Source organism: Mastacembelus armatus, chromosome 14 (genome assembly GCF_900324485.2).
Source record: "Mastacembelus armatus chromosome 14, fMasArm1.2, whole genome shotgun sequence".
NCBI lineage: Eukaryota > Metazoa > Chordata > Actinopteri > Synbranchiformes > Mastacembelidae > Mastacembelus > Mastacembelus armatus.
Genome location: NC_046646.1, coordinates 14,915,648 through 14,936,334, shown reverse-complemented (window position 1 = coordinate 14,936,334; position 20,687 = coordinate 14,915,648). Strand labels below are relative to the sequence as shown.

Sequence of the window (20,687 nt, the reverse complement as noted above, 5' to 3'; positions counted from 1 at the left end):
CCCAAGGTGAAAAATGCTACATCACCCAGAATGCATAGTGCTTGATATGTCCTAATGTCACCTTCATTGTAGTTACGTTTAATGCTCAGTAAGCTACTGATCATTGATGAACAGTTTCATTTTCTTTATTAATGAGTACCCCATATTTGAGATATTGGAATCTGCTTAAAAATCAGTAATGTCTCTCCTTAACAGTACAGTATTATTCCATTGTGTGTGATTATGTGAATAACTACTAATTTAAGAATAAATGTAATTAAGAGTTGATTTTTTTTTTCCCCCCAACAACAATATTTTTAAGCACTGACTTATTCTGTCCACACAAACAATAACAAACCAGGGATATTAGCTGTTTTCGTCTCTGTAAGACTGTAAAGTACAGCAAAAGTTTTATTTTTCTTATAAAGTGCATTCTGACATACAGATCAGTGGATATTGCAAAGTTGAACTCATAAAATATAATAAGCATCTTTGTGCCTCCAGAATCCCTGGATAAAGCCTACAGCAGAAGCAGGAGCTCCTCTGAGTCACAGTCACCGTGACTAAATGATCAGTATAAATCTTTGTGTTTACTGTAAACAACAAAATACTTACAGTTTGTGATTGACTTGCAAAGGTAAGTCTCCTTGCTATATTAAAAATGTTTTCAGCTTAATGCATGGTTAGGTTTAAGCAACCACATTTACTTAATTGTGACTAATGACAGATAATAACCATAGATTAATGAAACATTTACTGTTGGTACCCTGGGGTCCAAATGTAGCACAACTAAAAAAAGATGAGAAGGATGCAGTTTTTGTTATCTGCCTTTTGTTTTTAACTTTACTATTGGGCATCCCACATAGCCACTTCCTGTGGAAGGAAAGCAAAACTTAAGGCTTGTCTCATTAAGGTGGTGATCAAGAAACAGGGCTGTTTTTTATGTTTTGTTTTGTTTTGTTTTGTTTTGTTTTTTAGAGCCACTGTTGGTGCTGTAACTGCTCGAGTTTCACATGTTGCTTTGGGATTTTGGACAGACAAATCTGGATAGATAGCAAGAGAATAAAGCTTAAAGTAAAACTAACTGTGGTTCATTAGTTTGAGTTTGTGAGGAATAGATTTATGTCTGTTAACTTGGCTTAGAATATGTCCATGGTGGTGTTAGACATAACACAGAATAAAGAATCAACAAATCGACATCTAGCCTACAGTGTTTCCTAATTGAAACAGCTGGAACACTGTGGTAGCCCTGAAGGGTTTATGCATAGACCATTCAGGAGGGACACAGGACCTAGAAAATTGACAGATATAGGGACAGACAAAAAAAAAAAGCCAGTGATAAGATGGTTAAAAAGAATAACGAAGAGAAAAACATTTTTATAAACATCAAATTCTTTTTTTTTCAGAAATCAATAAATGAGTGAACCAGCAGAAGCTAAATATCTCACCAGAGAAGGGTAATGTCCCTTCCTTGTGAAGCAGCACAGTCATAGTCAGTCACTCAAACACGCGGGACATCATATCTGGTCTCCACTAGAATATTTTGCAGTTTGATGTTCCTGTGAAAGATTTGACTAAAGCTTTATGGCTGCATCCACCAGCTGCTACATTATGATCTGTCGCAAACTGAAAGAGGAATATGGATTAGTGCATGGGCTGGGAAAGGACTCACATACAGTAATAACTAACCATCAACTGCTAAAACTCTCCACTGAAACCAAACCATTGAAATTTTCATCATATTCACAAACACACACATATTCCAGTCACATACTGTACCTTAGCCTTATGCTCCTGCAGTGACCCTGTTTTCATTGAGGTACTGCCTAAGGTCTACGCAGGGGACTGCTCTCTCCAGAAACATGTTGAGCTTCTGGTCTAGATCATAACAGTCAAGCAGAGCAACAGCATCCCATCCAAAAGTATCCCCACCAATACCAACCTCACTAGGAGGCCATGCTAGTAGCTCAGCAGGATAACCAGATTGCAGTGGCTGGCAGTAGCATGCTTATCTGGTATAATATTTACTGTGTCTTCATCTCAGTATAGTCTGTAAGCATGCAAACATTAACATAGTAGCAATAAACACAAAGTAGGCTACACCTTAGGCTGATGGGAATGTTTTTAGTTCTACATGTTTTTGTCATTGTGCACAAATAGAATGGGAGTATTAGATGAACATTTCTAGGTTTATCAAAGTTACAGAAATCCTGGGGAGATCTACTAAATTTCGTGGCTATCCCTCCAGGGGTTGCCATTTCTTATTGTTCAGAAAGCAAAATGTCCCCTTTTTAGATGAAGGGCTCCTGGAGCTATGACTGTTCCCCTGTGAGGGAGAAATGAAAGTCTTATTTGAGCTCTGAGCTTCTGTGGATCTTTGGCTTTTGACCTCTCTTCTCTTCCCGCGTTCCTCTCTGCCACACCTACTGTTGTCTCCACCTTTAACTGAGAAAAGTGAACCATGAACTTGGTGTATCCAGTATTTCACAATCAATGCAAAGATTGGACAAATGTGCAAATTAATAAAGTGATTTTATTTTTACCTTAGCCAACTACAACAGATATGTTACATATGTTTTTATACATATACATACAGGGGCTATTTTCTTTAGAATGAGTAGTACTTTTACTTTTTATATTTTAAGTAGCTGATAGTATTCTTAAACTTTAAAGAAGGGGGTTTAAATCTAGGACTTTCACAATATATAGTACGATATACAGAATTTTAATTTTTTTTGTATTGTACTCTTATCTTATTTGTACTAGGAAAAGACAAAAGGATCAGCTGGCTCAACATAACTGATACCATCTTTTGGTAAGTCTGCAGTCAATATCACAAAACCAGAACATACGCATGACTGCCATCTGGTGGCAGGATAAGGTAGACCTTCAGTTCAGTACAGCATATCTATTACATATTCAAAATTAAGAAAAAGAAAACAGATGAAGCAAAATGTATGAATACAAATTAATCTCAGTCAAACGCATTTTTCTGGGTCTGCTTAAATGATAGAAAATCTATCCAGTTTGTAATTTCAGTTCTCTGTTTACAGAGCAGTTAAAAGAAATCTGATAGCTTTAATTGTGTTGTCACTGGTATTACATTCTCTTCTATGCCATTACAACTATTATTTAAAATTACCTAGTGAATTGCCTACATCTGCAAAGTGGTGTTATTACTTCATGTGAACACCAGAGTCCCCATTCTATTTTGAATGTGAATGTTTTTCAGTCAACAAATCAGAGTGAGTCTTCCGTTTGACCAATCAGAAAAAGTAGTTTTTACAGTAAATCATATATTATATCATTTAGTTGTGATAGTTAGGGTTTGGGGAATGCATTATGTCTATGAGTGTCCTCACAACTATAGGCAGACATGACTGTATGTGTGTGTATGAATGAATCAAACAAATTTTCATTTCCTCTGACTAATATTTATAGTCAGGAACAATTAAGGCTACTTAAATTACCTCATACGGTCACACGGCTCGTAGTTATAATCTACAGCATTTTATTGGTAATTAACGTCGATCTATAAAATAATATGTACATTTTCTTTTATATTTTATTTTGATGCAATAATTCATCTGATAAATTATCTTAATTCAACAATGTCTTTATGTTATCTTAAGAGAATTAACATAATAATACCGTAATAAAATTAATTCAACACATTGTTTACAAATGTTTGAACTGGCGAGACTTTTAAACAACGTCATTTCCTGTGAAGTAGGCGTGGCTTAAACTGTCAACTAACCGAAGAACAACAAAAACAAACACAACACCGTTGGGGTTCCGGACACGGTGAGTGTGACAGTCTTGACATTTACCGCACCAGTAACAACCTACAGTATGGAGACTTAAATAGATGGTGTCAGTGTGGGAAGTCCTGGCAGTCACTCTGTTCAAGCATCCACCGAAATCTCGTTACCTTTACCGATTTAAAAAGGTAAGGCTAGCTAAACCGCTGCCCAACCTGGGACTTCAAACATGCTGCATACAATAACAAGGTTAACATGTACAGTATGCGTGCCCTGACCAGAATACACCATACCCTCCGCTTATGGCAAAGTGTGAAGTGTTTTTGTACAAGCGACATTATGCAACCAGGCCTCAGTCTTAAGCAGCCCCCCAAACGGGGTTTGATGCGTGGTTTCAAGAGCGCTTCGCTGAACTAAGATGAAAATTTAGTTAGTTTAAAATTGTTTTGCTTTTTACCAAATATATATGGCGGAGAGAGTAAGAGCTTCGATCTTTCATGATTCATTATAGGTCGAAGTTTAATTCGGCAGTAATATATCAATTATAGCTTATTGTTATTTTCTGAAAACTGTTCGCTAACTCTTCAAATTAGTTGGGCATTGTTGCTACTAGACCGTGGGGGGCAGCAGCGAGCAGCTTGATGTTAAACCAAACCAAGTGTTATCACTTCTAACAGTGTCATTTTACGTTTTATGGCCATGTTTTCTTCCTGCAAAGGATTATATCACGCAGGTCTTACATATGTTTGTCGGACCTTTCTGAAAGACTAAAATATGTTGGACTGGATTAAATATCAGCCTAGTTAATTTGTTGTTTTCAGGAACCCAGCTGTCACTGTACTTTTCCTTCATCAGCCTCATAATTCAAGTTTCAGTGCTTTTGATGTATAAGGGCTGTCTTCCTGTGTACTTTTTCTTCTGTCTATACAGTGTAGCATACAGTTGTTCTAGACATTTTTAATTTACATACAGTTAAATGATTTTTCCATTTTCCTTTTAGATGCTCTTCTACTTGTTTCATCAAACATTTTCTCCACATTTTCTTTCAGCAGGGGAGGAGGCATGTGATGTGTTGTTGAAAACAGTCTTTCCTTTGGTCTCCACTACATCAGAGGTAAGAATCAGGGGATCTGTGTGTAACGAGAAACTATCTATGACAGAAACATCAGACACGGTGCGGACGCAATGCTCAGTAATTTGGCAAACACAGCACCTCAGGTGGGCTGAGCTTAAGGTGATCAGACCCCATTTCTCTGAAACTGATAGGACTGATCAAGGATGAAGCGTGAAGGTGAATTCTGTGCACCTGGGTACTGTGTGTGGACAGGCCAGGTTGAGGTTATGCATTCTGATATTATTATAAAAATATTATTGCAAAAAAGAAAATCCATAACTGATGCGTTAAGGCAGGAAAGATTACTGACAGACTAACAGGTGGTGTCATCAGGAGCGAAACCCTTTGGAAAACACAAAATATGCTAACAAATTAAGAGCTGCTGCTATGTTCATGTATTTTGTTTCTTACACTATTAATGCAGATATAAGCAACATCAATGGATAAAAACTGCATGTTAAACAATAAGACTGTCACATTACACTGCAGCAGTGGACATACTTAGTTTACTAATGTCATCCTGAATCAACTGGGTCATTATGGGCTGCCATAATACCAAACTATTTCATATTAAACAATACATCAGATGATACTTCACATTGTTTTTATTGTCAACAAATCCTGTGAAAATACCAAAAGCCAACAATGGGTTGATCCCACAGTACTAACAGGTCTGTGTAGTCAAAGCCTGATACAGCTTAGTCCTCTGTGCTGTAGAGCTCCACTGTTGGTCCTGATACTATAAATATTCACTAATGCAACAAAATTGCTGAAAAAAAAGATAACACATTTTTATAACTAAAAATAGTTTTTCTTGCCCTGATGTTTAAAGGGTCTTGTTTTTAGGAAGGACAGATGAGAGCCATAGACCAGGGATGAGAATCCAGCTATGGATTTTGGTAATTTTAATAGTAACAACAATTTGTATGTTGCTAGCCTTGTCTTTGTTCTGAAGTAAAGTAAAAAGATGTATAAGAAGATAAACTTTCTTTGTCTCTTCCTTGGATATCTGATCAGGGTTGGAACTATGGATTCATCCTCTGACGAAGAGGAGGTACGCACCTTTATTCACGCTATCGGTGAGAAGTACAACCCAGAGAATTTCCCATATGGCCAAGGAGTAGTGGTTCTGCCGAGCCCTCCAGGATCACCCATTAAAGGTGAGAGGTGATGCAGGGAACTATGTTGGGGTTGTTACCACAACTCTTTTGATTGTACTAAGTGATGTTATTACAATTTATTACATTACATCACAGAAAGTTTTAAAAGCTTTATAAAAGGCTGCATCAGTTCTCGTGTTTGCAGATCGCCTCTTCTTGCCCAGTATACTGGTTCTAAATGACTGTGGAATCAGTAAAGCCGGTGACGAGTCAGACATTGCAGCTTTTTGTGCCCATGTGATAGAGCTGGACCTGTCCCACAATCAGCTCAATGACTGGGGAGAGGTGGGTCGTATAGGCAACTTAATTTCATGATATATCCTGATATATCAAAGATATTGTGTACCTTATGAGTCATCTTTGTAAAAAGTGGAACAGGAATAAACATGTAGGGGGCTTTTTTTTCCTTAATAAATGCTAACTGGCATTCAAGTCCTGGTAAATGGATGACACGCATTAATAATTGTATTATTTTTAACTGTGTTTTCTGATGAACCACAGGTGTTAATATTAACATTAATGATAGCTTTGTTATGCCTACTGTCCTACTTAACATGACTATGTGAGAGAGGACCCTCAAACTAAAGCAGATAAAACGAATTGAGCCAGTTTATTTTCACCCGTGCTTTTACTACTGTGATATGTTAAGCATGAAAAAACCCATGGACAATGTAGCCTTTTTTATTCTGCTATGCACAATGCCATTAGTCTGTAACTCTACATGATAATACAGCTCATGACAGCTATTGTTATTGTCTGATTTCTTTGTTTTTTTTAGATAATTATTTTGACTGTTGTTTTGTGATAGGACAAGTTATAAATCAATTAAATCCCTGACATACTGTTTATTTCCTGCTCATGTGTTTGGTATACAGATGTCCTGCAAAGCCATCGTTCACACACTTCTAATAAGGGAATTTATTTTCCATTTCATAAGAATGGTAATATAGCTTAATGTTTTTTCACAACTATGAAGCTGAAATAAAAAGCAGTCACTCTTACAAGAAGCCAGATACAAGCAAAATGAACATTATTCGTCAGGGCTAAAAGAAAGGTGTGCATATTTAACTAGAAATGGGTATTAGACTTCATTTTTATTTTGAGGTTTATTTTCTTGTTTGCTTTTTGATTGTGTTTGGGTTACCAGATTGGCAGCATTGTATCAAACATCCCCCACCTGGACTTCCTCAATCTGAGTATGAACCCTCTAAGTGGCATGCAGCTGGAGCCCAGCATGGCTGAGGTTTTCTCCAGGGTCAGACGACTTATCCTCATAAACACGCACATCAGCTGGGACAATGTGAACACACTCACACATCATACCCCAGAGTAAGTATTGAAACATGAAAATGTTACCTGTGGTTGTGCTATTGATGGAATTTTCTGCACAGTGAAGGAAGGCCAGTAAACACCCCAGATGTTTTTCAGTGTTTATAAAAAGTTTATTGTCTAATTTGCATCTATGCAATTAAATGACCACATACTGCTTTTCTCAGACAAGCTCTAACTGCTTTCTGTTTCTTAAACTTAACCAATACCCCATCTGATCTCACAGACTGGAGGAGCTTTTCCTGTGTCTGAATGGCTACAACACTGTGTCAGAATCTCAGACCCCCTGTCCGTCACTACGCCTGCTGCAGATTACAGAAAATCAGCTTGAGGAATGGGCAGAAGTGAGGAAGTTTGGGCTGATGTACCCCAGGCTGGGTACTCTGGTGCTGGCCAATAACAGTGTGAATTCTGTGGAAGACAGTCAGGAATACCTGCAGCACCTCTTCCCCAACCTGCGTAACATCAACCTCAACAACTCAGGTCTGACAGTGTTAAAGAACAGCATGTACAGTTCCACCAGTCAAAGTCGAGCATTCAGGGCATGGCAGTAACCAAATATATACTCAGGCCCTAAAACGTTATGATGTTCTTTTATTCAGCACTTACTAAATGGGAGGACATTGAAAGGCTGAATTTCTTCCCTAAGCTGGAGGAAGTCAAAGCAAAGGGGATTCCGTTATTGGAGCCTTACTCCACCCAGGAGAGACGTAGCCTCCTTTTAGCACGGTGAGTGTGAACCTACACCCATACAAATTAGAACTTGCCATATGCAGCACATCCAGGATAGCACATATTAACTCTCTAATCTTTAAATTTCCAAATAAATATGCACAACCTTTTGGCTCTTCTTCCTGCCTACAGGCTGCCATCAATAGTGATGTTGAATGGGAGTGTAGTGTCCAATGGAGAGAGAGAGGATGCTGAGAGGTTCTTCATAAGGTACTACCAGGACTGCACACACCAGGAGCTTCCTGAGAGGTACTCAAATGTTATTTTTATTGATGAATGATCTGTCTTTAATAAGTTTTACATGTTTGGATGTTACTTGGCCACAAAAATGTAGAAATGTAGATGTAGAAATAATAAGTAGGGTAGATATGTTCTGATGAGACATTTTAGGGTTAATATTGCTCATCTAGGGTAACATCTCAAGAAACACTTTGTAAACTGGTACCCAGTATATTTATAATAACTGGGGTGTATGTTACATGTTTTTCCATGATACCTATTGATTACTGAAAATTACCACAAGTTCAGACCTACAGTGTTTCCATATCTGTTGCCACTTAGAAAACAAATCTCATTAGCGTTGCATCTGGCAGTTTTTAAATTATTGTGGATTAACTGATCAAATAGGCAGACAAATTGTTGGAGCTGCTGCTTACAGCCTTTTCATCATTACTTCTATCACAAGTGTTTAAGATTAGAGGTCGAGCAATATATCGGCCGAGCCAATTAATCAGCCATTTTTTTGCACATTTTAATTAATCGGCATCAGCCCATTTCGCTGCACATTAGGCCGATTTATAGGCAGGCACATCTACCACCAGCTAACTGTTGAGAGACGGAGCAACGCACACTGTAGCTGTGCCCTGTTTACATTTTACACACACGGCTTCAGCTAATGATGGCAGGAGAAAACCATTCGTTTCCAACGCATAATTACATTGTAGCGTAGGCCTATTATAAGTGACGCTGACCATCATGTGTGCAACAAATGTGAAAGTAGAAACGCGTGAAATTCAGACGAATATTCTTGCTAAAACACGCAGGATAACGTTCCTCAATAAATGTGTCTGTGCGTCTGACATGCAACACAGGCAAGATGCTCCCACCAAAAAATACACTTTAAAGTTAATGTGCACATTTTAGCCTGAAGTTTCTACTTTCACATGCAAATGACTTGTTGCACATATGATTTGTTTACGCATATTTTTAGACTATGGCCCTTTGAATTATAGCAGTGTCTGTCAACAAACATAAGGATCGTGACAGGTACCCTGCAATAAATCAATACTCAATAAATGTTTAATTTAAGCAGTTTTTATTCCTTGTGAGATTAAGGGGGAAAATTAAAATCCGCCAAACAAATTGGCCAAAAGAATCAGCATTATATATCGGCCATTGGCTGCCCTGATTTCTAAATATCGTCATCGGCATCGCCCAGAGAAAGCGCGTATCGGTCGACCTCTATTTAAGATCCATAAATATTCATGTCAATCTTTATTATAACTGCTGTAGTATGAAGAGCCAGTTGTCAACATTTGCTCACACTTTTAGGATTTGTACCTCTGTGAACACCTGTACATTGCTGTAGAAACAACCTGCTTTTTGTCCTAATACATTTACACTATGTGAAATCATTTTGGAAAGCTCTGCTCAGGGTTGACAGTGGTTCAAATAATTGCCTACACTCTTTGCTGACTGCATTCCACTTAACCTCAGCAGAATGTTGGGGAGGGATACGTGAAGGAAGGTGTAGTGCCTGACTGGGGGAAACTAACCTTTGGGAGACAATGCCACCAGTCTCTCCCTGCTCAATGAGTTCTTTGTGCCTGGAATTCTCTGATTGGAAAACTGATACACTAGCTGGTTGATTTTTTTTTTTTTTTTTTTTTTTTTTTTTTTTCTCCTGTATACACCTATTCTGTCAACTTCAATCCTTAAGGTGAGGGATTGATTTGTTTTCTGATGTACTCACTAATATACAATCTCTTACTAATTACAATAAAGACAATTTGCTCTTTTGGACATGAAGATTATATATTTCATAATTTTATTATTCTCAGCCACAATCCTAAGCTACAAAAACAGGAACCTCTGAAATGGTTTACCTTGGTTTGAAGCCAGGTTCTCAGCACAGGTCCATGGTTAGGGATCGGTATGACTGCATGTGAGTCATGTGGGTGTTACAGGGGTGTCGGACTTACTCAGCGAGCGGAGAACACACCGCTATCCCCTTTCCTTTCGGATGGGGCTGGGGTCCTGCTACCCTGAGAGATTGGAGCACTACAGGTTGGGTCTCTGCCTCTCAGGTAAACACATCTGATGCAGTCTGGCTTTGAGTAACTTCAAGCATAGCTCAAACCACAAACGAGGTAATCAGTAGAAACAGACATACCTGAATAATTTCTACAAAATATATAGAGAAATGTGGATAATATAGTAGCTGGACCAGGAGTTGGTTGCAATAAAAGAGTAAAAAGAGTGGACAGGAATGAAAAGAAATCTGAGAGTCAGAGTATCCAGCAGAATAAGTAGAGAGGCTGAAAAGGGACTGGGCATGGAACAGTGGATCCTGAGGGGCAGTCTGGGAGGGACAAGGGGAAATCAGCATTTTAAGCTCTTTAAAATGAGGTAGGGTGATACACCAAAAGAGTAGTCAGCAAAGAAATGGTCGAGATCATTTTTGTATAACCTTCAAACCTCCTTGTAGCGTCTTTACTGTCCATTATCGTTATCAAATGTTTGTAAAGACAATTGGAATGGCGGCCTCTTTATCACATGCAGCATTATTTGTCCCATTATATGTTGCTTACCACCTTGAAGAAAGCCCTTTATCTTAATGGTTTTTCTTAGAATGGCACTTTGTGCACTGTGGCCTTAGAGGAGAATTCCCAGGGTGGAACACTAGTTTTGGCCAGAAACCCTAGGCCAGGGAAGTGGCTTTGTGGAGGAGTTTTGGGGAGGGAAGGGAAATTGCTTTGATTGGTCCAGCTGTTACAGTAGCTTTGAAAGCACAGGCCTTTTCTCCTGGATTTTATTTAATCGTTCCTGGGTCCTTATCTGGAACATGCATTCCCTTGAGGTGGCTGAGAGCTTTCTCACGGCAAGCAAGGCAGAAAACTCAGTGTTTCTCTGTATGTATTCATTCAGACATTTTTATTCTTATTTGCTCACAAAAAACTGTGAAAAATTCCAGGAATAAAGCTGAGATGAAGTTGAGAAGTTGGTATAGCCTGTTGAAAAAGAGAAGGTGTAACAAAGGTGGATGGACACTTTTTTTCAGATAGATCTTGATGTTGCTTCTTCATTTTCTGTGGTATACAAAGCATGCTTCCTTTTTTTGACCTGAAGTCGCTATATTTGATGGTTTGCCAGAAAATGGTCAAAGCACATAACTCTATGGTTTGACTTGGATACAGTTTCTCACGGTACTTTGCAGCACCTTGGAGAAGGCTCTGCAGTTCTTCTGTAGATTCAGGCTGTCCCAGTATCTTCTGTCTCCTCATGTGATCACAGACTCTGCACTGTCCTACACAATAAACCAAGAATTAATCACACACCATCAGGTGTGTGATAAGAATCTAAAACATCTGAGATGCGTAAAAAGTCTGCACAGTACTGGAAATTGTCTTCTTTTTTTATGAGAAGTTCTAGCCTGTTCAGAGTAATCTTCTCACCTAATTGTTTTTCATTAGATTTAACAAAGAAATCGGAAAAACCCATCAGTGATGTGACAAAAGCCTTGCTTTCTCCCAGGTACCACATCCTTGTATCCAAGTATGGTCAGCTGGCCCCACTGGCGGAGGTGGACCTGAGACCTCGCTGCACCATGGTAGATGTCCGCTGTGGTGACAGGGTAGAAGCCGTCAGCCTCCGTTTAGAACAGACAGTGGGTGACCTGAAGAAACAGCTCAGAGCTCTGCTGCAGTTGCCGACCAATGGCATCAGGCTCTTCTACATCGACCGGGAAATGTCTTCAGTCTTTGGACCTGAGGAGTTGAAATGCGGCTCCCGGGCCCTCCACTCCTACAGCATTCGAGATGGAGATGAGATTCTAGTAGTGCCCAAAGTTAAAAATCGCTGCAGCTCATCAGATCTTTGAGTTTGGTTTTAGATTAATGGGAGGGGTTTAAAATAATGAACACTTACTGGATGTTAAGCTTTGACTTGAGCCTTTTTTAGATTAAAAAGGGTGATATATTTCAGCTTTGAATGTAAGATGTTTGCTGTCCACAATATTGAAACCACTTGTATATTTGCACATAGGAGTCACACATTCACAAAGGTTGTGTCTTGAATGCAAGTCACACACTTTATGTGTAAAGTGGCATGAACGAAATCTGCAGTTTACAAAAGATCCAGACATGGTAAAAATATTTCTTTAAAAAAATAGGTGCCATTATTAGTGAACGCACAAATTGCACATTGATTTTAAAACCGAAACCACTTTATAATTGGAGTTTAGATATGAGATTTTTGGATTATAACGCTTCTGTGGGATTTATTAATATTTATTTAAGGGGATAAATGTTAAAATTGATGAAAACAAATTTCATGATACACACGTCAAGATAAAAACTGGGCTTCAGTCTGACCAGTTGCTGTGTATATGTTCTGTAGTTTCATTTTTCATTATGTTCTCTTAATGACTTGGCTGGCCTTTCTGCAGCATTGCAGCTGTTGAATGTCTCACCTTCACCTTCTGTTAGTGGAAGATTAGGCCCCTTGACTGTAAGTTATGTGAGCAGTATCCTCTGGCAACAGTGACTTTTCATCACTGGGAGTATACAATTTGGGTGAAAATCAGCCTCAACAAATCTATGTTTTAAACACCAACAGAGCAGTAAACAGTTGACTCTTAATGATCGCTGCCAATCTCAATTTACCCAACACACTCTTTTCATTTCTGGGTGTTGGGAATGCCAAGAATGTAAAAATAGGGTGCAGTCCTGGAAGTAGTCTTAACTTTTGTGTGGGCAAAAATCATTAATTTACATTTTATTTGCAAGACTCAAACAATTTTAAAAAAAACTTCCAACCACAGTTTTGCCAATGAGAATGTTCTTTTTAGTGTACTTAATTAACCAAAAGTATCGTCTAGTTCTTTGTATTACCCTGGCCGGTTTATTTCACAACATGTTAAATATCCTGGGATAACCCCAGAGCTTCTACACAAAAGTAGTGTGTTGGGGATAACACAGAGCACATGGCTGCTGCTCACTCAGGACGCTCAAACAGAAAGATGAGACAAGGCTGAGGCGAGCTTGGTCTGGGACAGAGAACATGAGCATCGATGCTCACGTTACTGCAGGTTTTCTGGCTGTTCAACCTGTGAATGGAGCAGCACTCCCTCCCAGTCCGTATGGTAACCACACACCAGCCACCGTGTCATGGACATTTGTGCTGCATTTAGGTTAGAATGTGTTCACCCAAAAGGCTGTCGCCCCCCCTTACCTGCTCACCTCAGTCTCCTTTCTCACAAACCGGACACTTCCGCTGCTTCACAGGACAAGGGGTCACAACCTTTCACCTTGGCTCACATTGGCAGTGATCCTTTTCAAAATCAGATACAGTTTAGAAAGAAAAATACTGACATTTTAAGTGGGATTTATACTATCTTTCAAATCCCAACATTCACATTTGTACTAGATAATGAAACATGTTTTTGTCCATATTTTTATTACTAATCTCAATTTTCCTCTGATTTGCTTTCTCAGCCTAAATTCTCATGGGGGCCTGGACAACCAACCAGTGAGCTCCGTTATTTTTCTTTTTTAACATATTAGGTGTCCTGCCACTGTAGTAAAATGGTGATTATTGCTATAGTTGTCCTTGTTGCTTGATTAGTCCTGATCAGCAAGACTGTTGCCAACACCTGAAAGTTCTTGGAACTTGTTTTATTGTCACTCCAGTGGATATTAGTGAAATGTACTTCCAGGAGCTTTCAGGCTTCATGTTAAATCTTGTTAATCTGCAGTTTCCAGCTAACTGAAGTGAGGGAGAATTTGCAAACTCAAATGACAAATAACCCAGCTAGCCAGTGGACCTCAATGCTGAGGGCTGAATTAATTTAAAGTTAGGACACAAACATACATGTGTAAGTACATCATCAACCTGTTGCTAAAACAGCAGGAGTAGATTGCTCCATTTACCATTATACACAGAAACACACATATCTTTCTGTTTAGTGTTTAGTGTTCTAAGTTCTAGGCCAAGAAACTGCAGTGATGAACCATTACTGATGGGTGTATAACACCATGCAAAGAAGCACTTTGGTTTAATGCCACAGTCTGAAGACAGGCATGTCAGACTGATCAGAGACATTAAATGAAATATGTGTAGTTGATGTTTCCAAATCTTTGGCTCAGTGCATGCAGAAATGTGTTCCAGCAGTGTTTAATGTGTCATCATATGTGCATTACAGCTCTTTGGAGTGTCAGTTGAGCAAAAGCAGTTGCTTACGAAAAGTGTTGTGTGGCTCTAAATGCAGCAGAGTTTGTTTGTCAGCTGCCATGGTAAAATTGTACTCTTGAACCTTTTTTTTTTTTAATATCAGTTTTACCCTAGAACAAAGTTTATACTTGTTTCCGGATTATGTGAAAATCGGTGGCGGTGCCATCATCCTGTGGCCGCCGTAGCTATCGGTTCCTGTGCTGTTTGGATCACTTCTCTGATGCAGGCTATATTTGTGTAGCAACGAACTGGAGGCGTTTGAGTTTTTCTGTTTTGACTGGCATGCGGATACTATATTATGTTTGAATGGATACATGGGAAGTAATGGGATGAGTGTGAAGCATTTTGTTCCTGTGGTGGATTGTTGTGCTGGTGTGCTTGTTCTGATATTGCTTGATATGTTTGGTTTAAAATGTGTTCGAGATGTGTCATTTCAGGGAAACAAAGTTGTTTATGGGCATTTGTACTTTTGACATTTTTAGAATGTTTGTGCTCTTTCCACCCTAACCCCTGTCCTTGAGTAACGCCAAATACAAAGATTATTGACAAATTAAAAAAAAAAAAGATAGATGCTAATCTCTAATACTGCGTGTGCTGGTTAGTTGGTGGTATGTAATTTATATGAAGATTGCTTTCTGTATTTTCTTGTATGTGTATCTTGACATTTTTAATGGTAAATTCTGGTTTGCTTTCTTGAGATCGTGCCCTTTCTCCACCTGTACTGTATAATTGTGCTTTCACGTCTATTAAAGAAATAAATTTAATTATTATTCAGCTTATTACAGTGTCACATTTCTCCCTACCCACAGTCTGATTGTATCAAATCAGGACAGCTTTTTGCAAAAAGCAGCAGTGTTTGTGCCACTGCCATTGCTGCCTGCAGCATTTAATCACTGATCACTTTGGGTTAGTCACGTCAAGTGTTGTCCAGAAAAATGTAATTTCATGTTATTTAGAGGTTTTTCAGTGAGGGCGTATGTGCTGAAAGGATGTCAGTATGCTTCCGCTGAGGTGTTTGTCAGACGGTCAAACAGCAGATGGAGCTGCTTGATGTTAAAGAACTTGCTATGTGTAAATTTCTAATTTTATGCTGCTGCTGTTTAGTAATCTGTGGTATTTCATGTTTTCATGCTGTTCATATAGGTAGTGGTGATATATGTGTACTCATGTTTGGTGCATATTTACCCTTGTGTTGAGTTCATAGGGCACTCCTACTGGCATTTTCTTTTTTGAACTGACAAAAACAGTTAGACTATCAGTGCAACACATTGGATGAATTGTCTTGCTTACATGTTGAGCATTTCAAAGTTCTGATTGAAAAACAAGTTATGAAATGGGGCAACTCTGACCGACTGAATGCTTTGCTCTGGAGAAGATGGGATCTGCAGATTCTCTCTCTTTCTGGCAGGCCTGTTCCAGGCGAGCTGCAAATAGTCCATTCCATACGTGTCAGGAGGTGTTGTGTTTCTGGGGCATTCCCTCGATATTCCCCCCCTCCTCCTCTTCCAGCAGCATGTCCCAAATCCTGTGTGGGATATCTTTGCCACCTACTGCAACCACCAACAACCAACCACCCACTCTTCAACACACCTGAACAAACATTTTTCATTGGATTGTATTAAAGAGTATTTCTTGTACAAAGATGTGCTACACAATTATACAGAAATACAATACAAATACATTTTTAAGTTTTAGTGAAATGCCTTCAAAAATGTATATATTGATATGAAATTTGATACAAATATTCATGATGCCCAGAGGATCAATCATTATGCCTTAGGTGATCCTCTGACTTTTCATCTGACACCATTATAAGATAGTTTTGGTTTTTGTGAAATTTAATGCCATGTCCCAGACAATATCTAATAATGACAATGGAGATCCTCTGACCTTTCAGCTACCTCCTCCAGCAAACTGGCATTATACCGCTAATGATAAAAATAAGCATTTAGCTCAACATACTGCTGTGCATCCTTTTAGGGCTGCTAGCTTGGATGTAAACTAGGCTGAAATCAATCCTAATAGGTATTGAATTTCTCAATGGTGTTCAACATGGCCATTGTAATTGAATATGTTGCATTAGTCTTAACATGTTAGTTCCTTGACCATTGGTCCATAAAGGAGCTTTCTTCAAAAGTCACTGCAGTAACTCAACACATTGCTGTGTTGAGTTACTGCATCATTCCAGTAACACTATTGTCACATTGTCCCAGTTGTCACTGAGCTTGGAGATGTTCACTAATAAAAAGTCAGGCTGAGGTTAAAAGATGGCTGCAGTTGCATGGTGTTAGTTACACTTAGCACCTTGTTTCATCAAGACAAACTGACTGAACAACTGGTACTCTTATCTGACCTCTTGCATTATGTCGTGGGATTGAGGGCAGGGGGGGCTGACCAGGACCTATTGTCTGCTGAGGTGCAGGAGTCATTGGGGTAAGAAGGTTTGGGTTACTGGAAGGAAGTTCACCATTGTGAATGAAATGGAAGAAGATGAGGGCAGAGCAGAGCCAACCACTGGGCATAAGGGTTGCATTAGAGTGGCCCACTCCACGTATTAGGTGACTGACGAACAGAATTAACAGGTATTCAGTCCAGGACCTTTTTTGTGAAGGCCAGGCTTGATGGATTCTCCAGAGCTTGTGATGGCGGATACTTTGAACCTGTTCCCACACAATAGCCTTCTGCTGCACAGAAACCTTTGATCCAGTCTCTCTGTTTCTTATAACAGTTTTTGAAGCATTCGCATTATTAGGGGCTATTCTTACTTCATCCTCATGTCCAACAAGCTGTCATGTACCACACAAAAGTCATAGTCACAGGCTCAACATAAGGACGTTTTCACAGTTGGGAAGAATTGCAGGATGGATGGATGTGAGATATGAGAGATTTAGATTTAGGGAGGTATTCTTCATAGTTTGTATGATCAGTTGCTTATCCATATCCAAGACAAAATATGTATCTGTATTCTTGCAATTAATTTCACACGTGGTGACAAAGACACACACTTTTGGACTGTTACTGTTAATGGGTGTGCAGTCATTGTTACATATTAAAAAGGTATAAAAGTAATTCAAAGGTAAGTTTAAAATCTAAACCTTCTCAGCTGTGCACATCTGACTAGTCACTGCGTAAAGTGGCTATTGTCAACTTTCCTGAATTATAAAATTTCAGCCAATGGAAGGTAGTTTCCAGATGGTATTAGAACAAGCACTTGTTTAAAGGTTTTTGCAAGTCAGGTCACTATGATTATAATGAGTTAACGTGTATATTAGGTATTACTTGATAGGGACACGGCTATATTTTGAATCCACGTTACATTGTATAAGTTCCCCTGGGAGGATCTTGCAGGATTTTGTGTGTAGTATGTTTTCCTGTGTGTAATATTCATTGAACTAGAAGACTGAAAGAGTCAGATGGTAATTTCCCTGTGGGTTTACCCCAGAAAGCAGCCTGTTTTACATATAATTTGATGTATTGTTAACCTTGATTAGTGCAGCATTCAATTGGACCGCCAAGTACAGATACTGTTATCTGCTTCTAATGAGTTATTTTGAGTGTCATTGAATGGGAAAGCCCATTTGAGTCTTTCCACTTAACCATCCTCTAAGAAACCCTTAGATCAGGAAACTCCTCCCTGGCCCAGTAGGTCATCTGTAACTGTTGATTTTCTTTGTCCCTCTTTTGTGCAACACTCCCTTTCACAGGTTGGTTAAGGGTATGTTACCATTTACACAGCAAGATGTTGGAGGTATAAAAGAGCCTCCACAGAGATCCTTGGTGCTGCTTAATGGGAGCCCGCAGCCTGCCCTCAGTCCTGGAGCCTTTTACACATCTTGCTCCCTACCTCTCCAATTACTTCCACTGTCCTCCAGCAACAAAGAGCCAACTGACTGCCCTCTCATTCCCAGACCTTATCAGTGTGGATCCACCTGAGATTTCCCTTCACTATCTCCAGCATCTATGGAAATTACGCGTCTTGTGTAACCTTGTAAATGAGGCTGTTCGTAATTAAAAAAGCAGGTACACAGTGTCCAAAGTGACTCATGTTAATTCTGTAATTCTACCTACCACAGAGATTGAAAAGCGGGGTTTGCAGACCCTGCATTTCTAGTGTCTGTCCATAAATGTCCCAAAGTGAGGCTGTACACCTTTGGTGAGTTTATGTGCTCCGGTGCCTTGAGTGTTAACTGTACCCAGTGAACTCTGCCAAAGTCTATACTGTAACTGAGGCCTAAACCTACAAGGTTTTTTTTTTTTTTTTACATCTACAAGGATAAAATAATTTGGCTGGGGAGGAACATGCACTCTTTTCTTAGAGAGTGTCACAAAATATTTTTGAAGACATCAGTATTATTTTTTTTTCCTAGAAAGATAAAACCTGCATAGTTTCCAACATATTTTATCATTTGGCACATTACGGGTGTTTGTAACAGATCTTGACTGAAAGGCTGGACATCCATCCTGTGTGAGAGCCTAACATCAGCGTCCTTCCTTTAGTTCCAAATCTCTGACCTCTGTTGTCCCCTTCCTACATGCTGCTCTATTTCTACCCTCTCTCCTCTTCTTCAGATTCCTATGCTGTCCCTCCCCTAAACCTCACTCTCCTCCCCACCCACCCTCTTCCCCAAACACTGATCTCAGATTAAGTTGAACCCTATTCCAGGTAAAGTTTGCACCTACTTCTGTAAGGAAAGCTCCATCCACAGTTTACAAGGAGCTTTTCAATATTCACATTTTTCTCCTTTAAGGACTTCACTTTTAACACCCAACACAAACCTTTGGATCGTTGTTTCTACTACTGATAATCCTGTGGAGCTGGAATTGGACAAGAAATCTCTGGAAATCCAGTTCCTCTCCATACCCTCTTCTCTTTTCATCACTTCAGCAGCTCTCACCTCCACTGCCCCATTTTACTCCCTCCATCACCACCATCACCACTCTGTGGATGGTCCTCTGCTGGGTAAGACACTGCAGTGTGGAGATTGCCAGGTTAGAGAGGTGCTAGATGTCCATCTTCTGAGGGCAGGTGAGTGCATTGTTTTCTTCTCTAAATCATATCAATATTTAAAAAACAATCTTACTATGTGGTGAAAAAAGGCCCTGACTTTTCCTCTTCGTACACATCACTTTTGGGTCATTTATTATGGGTTTAAAAAATGTTATATGACTGGCAACAACATCAGCAATTATTTATTTTTCTGCTGTTGGTGATGCCAATATTGCACACGGGGGTTCCTAACCTTTTCCTATGTTAAGACATAGAGGAATCTAGTTCATACGTTGAGACTGAATATGAGCTGTGAGTAGCTAAACCAAAAGTGTGCACTCAGAGGGTTAAAACAAATATGTAGTGTTTTATAATAGAAAATAAACATACTTTTTATCTTCCCTTTAACTGTCTTGGGGCCCTGTAACACAGGTTGTGAACCAATGATCTAATATTTCTACTTTTGCCAGCAGGGGCTGTATATCCCCACTGATGTTACAGTTAAACCTATAAAGATATATTTCTTCCATTTCTGAACTTGTAACATTGAGATCATAATTGTTGTACAGTCCAGTTTTGAATTCCTGTGTACATCTGAATACTGCTCTGATTTTTAAGCCCCAGGTGTAAAAATAAGTAAATAAAATAAATCTGCTTGAATGAATGAATTTCAGATCAAGCACGTGGTGACCCGTACAAAGATGTGCAATTAAAGATGTTGAAGTGCTCATCTTTAAAGTCCCAGAGGACTTATCGTAATTGCCCTGCTAAAATGCACAGTGTTGATGCCAGTCAGATATGATGATGATGAACTACAAGAGTATGATGAGAAGCCGATGACATTACAGCAGACCTCTCTCAGCAGTGCCTACTAACATTGCACACCTGAACACAATTTACCATCAAACTGAACAGAATTAGCACATTAGAGGAATAAGAAATCTGAGAGATGCATCCAGTTGATCTCTCATAACTTATGTATCAGCAATAGCTGTATCAGTTTCTGTAATATCTGTATTAGGCTGTGGGTAGTGATATGTAAATTCACAAATCACACAAACATCTAGTCTTAAAAAGGATTGAAATACTTTGGTCATTACTTCAAACAGAGATGCTTAGGGCAGTGTAGTTAGATTCAGTTACCTCTCTCAAGGACCCTTGGGTGCCCAAGCTTA

General features: G+C 39.2%; 1 protein-coding gene across 7 annotated transcripts; it reads left to right on the top strand.

The window, feature by feature from the left end:
* Positions 1-3,718: 3,718 nt before the first annotated feature.
* LOC113143174 (tubulin-specific chaperone cofactor E-like protein) lies at positions 3,719-15,304 on the top strand. 7 transcript variants are annotated; one of them, XM_026328657.2, is made up of 10 exons: positions 3,746-3,928; positions 4,790-4,854; positions 5,687-5,753; positions 5,872-6,014; positions 6,145-6,299; positions 7,162-7,343; positions 7,570-7,826; positions 7,946-8,072; positions 8,208-8,324; positions 11,829-15,304. In XM_026328657.2, exons 4-10 carry the CDS (start codon positions 5,882-5,884, stop codon positions 12,172-12,174), a joined length of 1,317 nt encoding a protein of 438 aa, XP_026184442.1. In that variant the 5' UTR covers positions 3,746-3,928; positions 4,790-4,854; positions 5,687-5,753; positions 5,872-5,881; the 3' UTR covers positions 12,175-15,304. The 7 variants fall into 7 exon arrangements, with proteins under 7 accessions (XP_026184443.1, XP_026184440.1, XP_026184442.1 ...); XM_026328658.1 differs by lacking the exon at positions 5,687-5,753 and having other exon boundaries at positions 3,719-3,783; positions 4,793-4,854; XM_026328655.1 differs by lacking the exon at positions 5,687-5,753 and having other exon boundaries at positions 3,719-3,783.
* Positions 15,305-20,687: the final 5,383 nt, after the last annotated feature.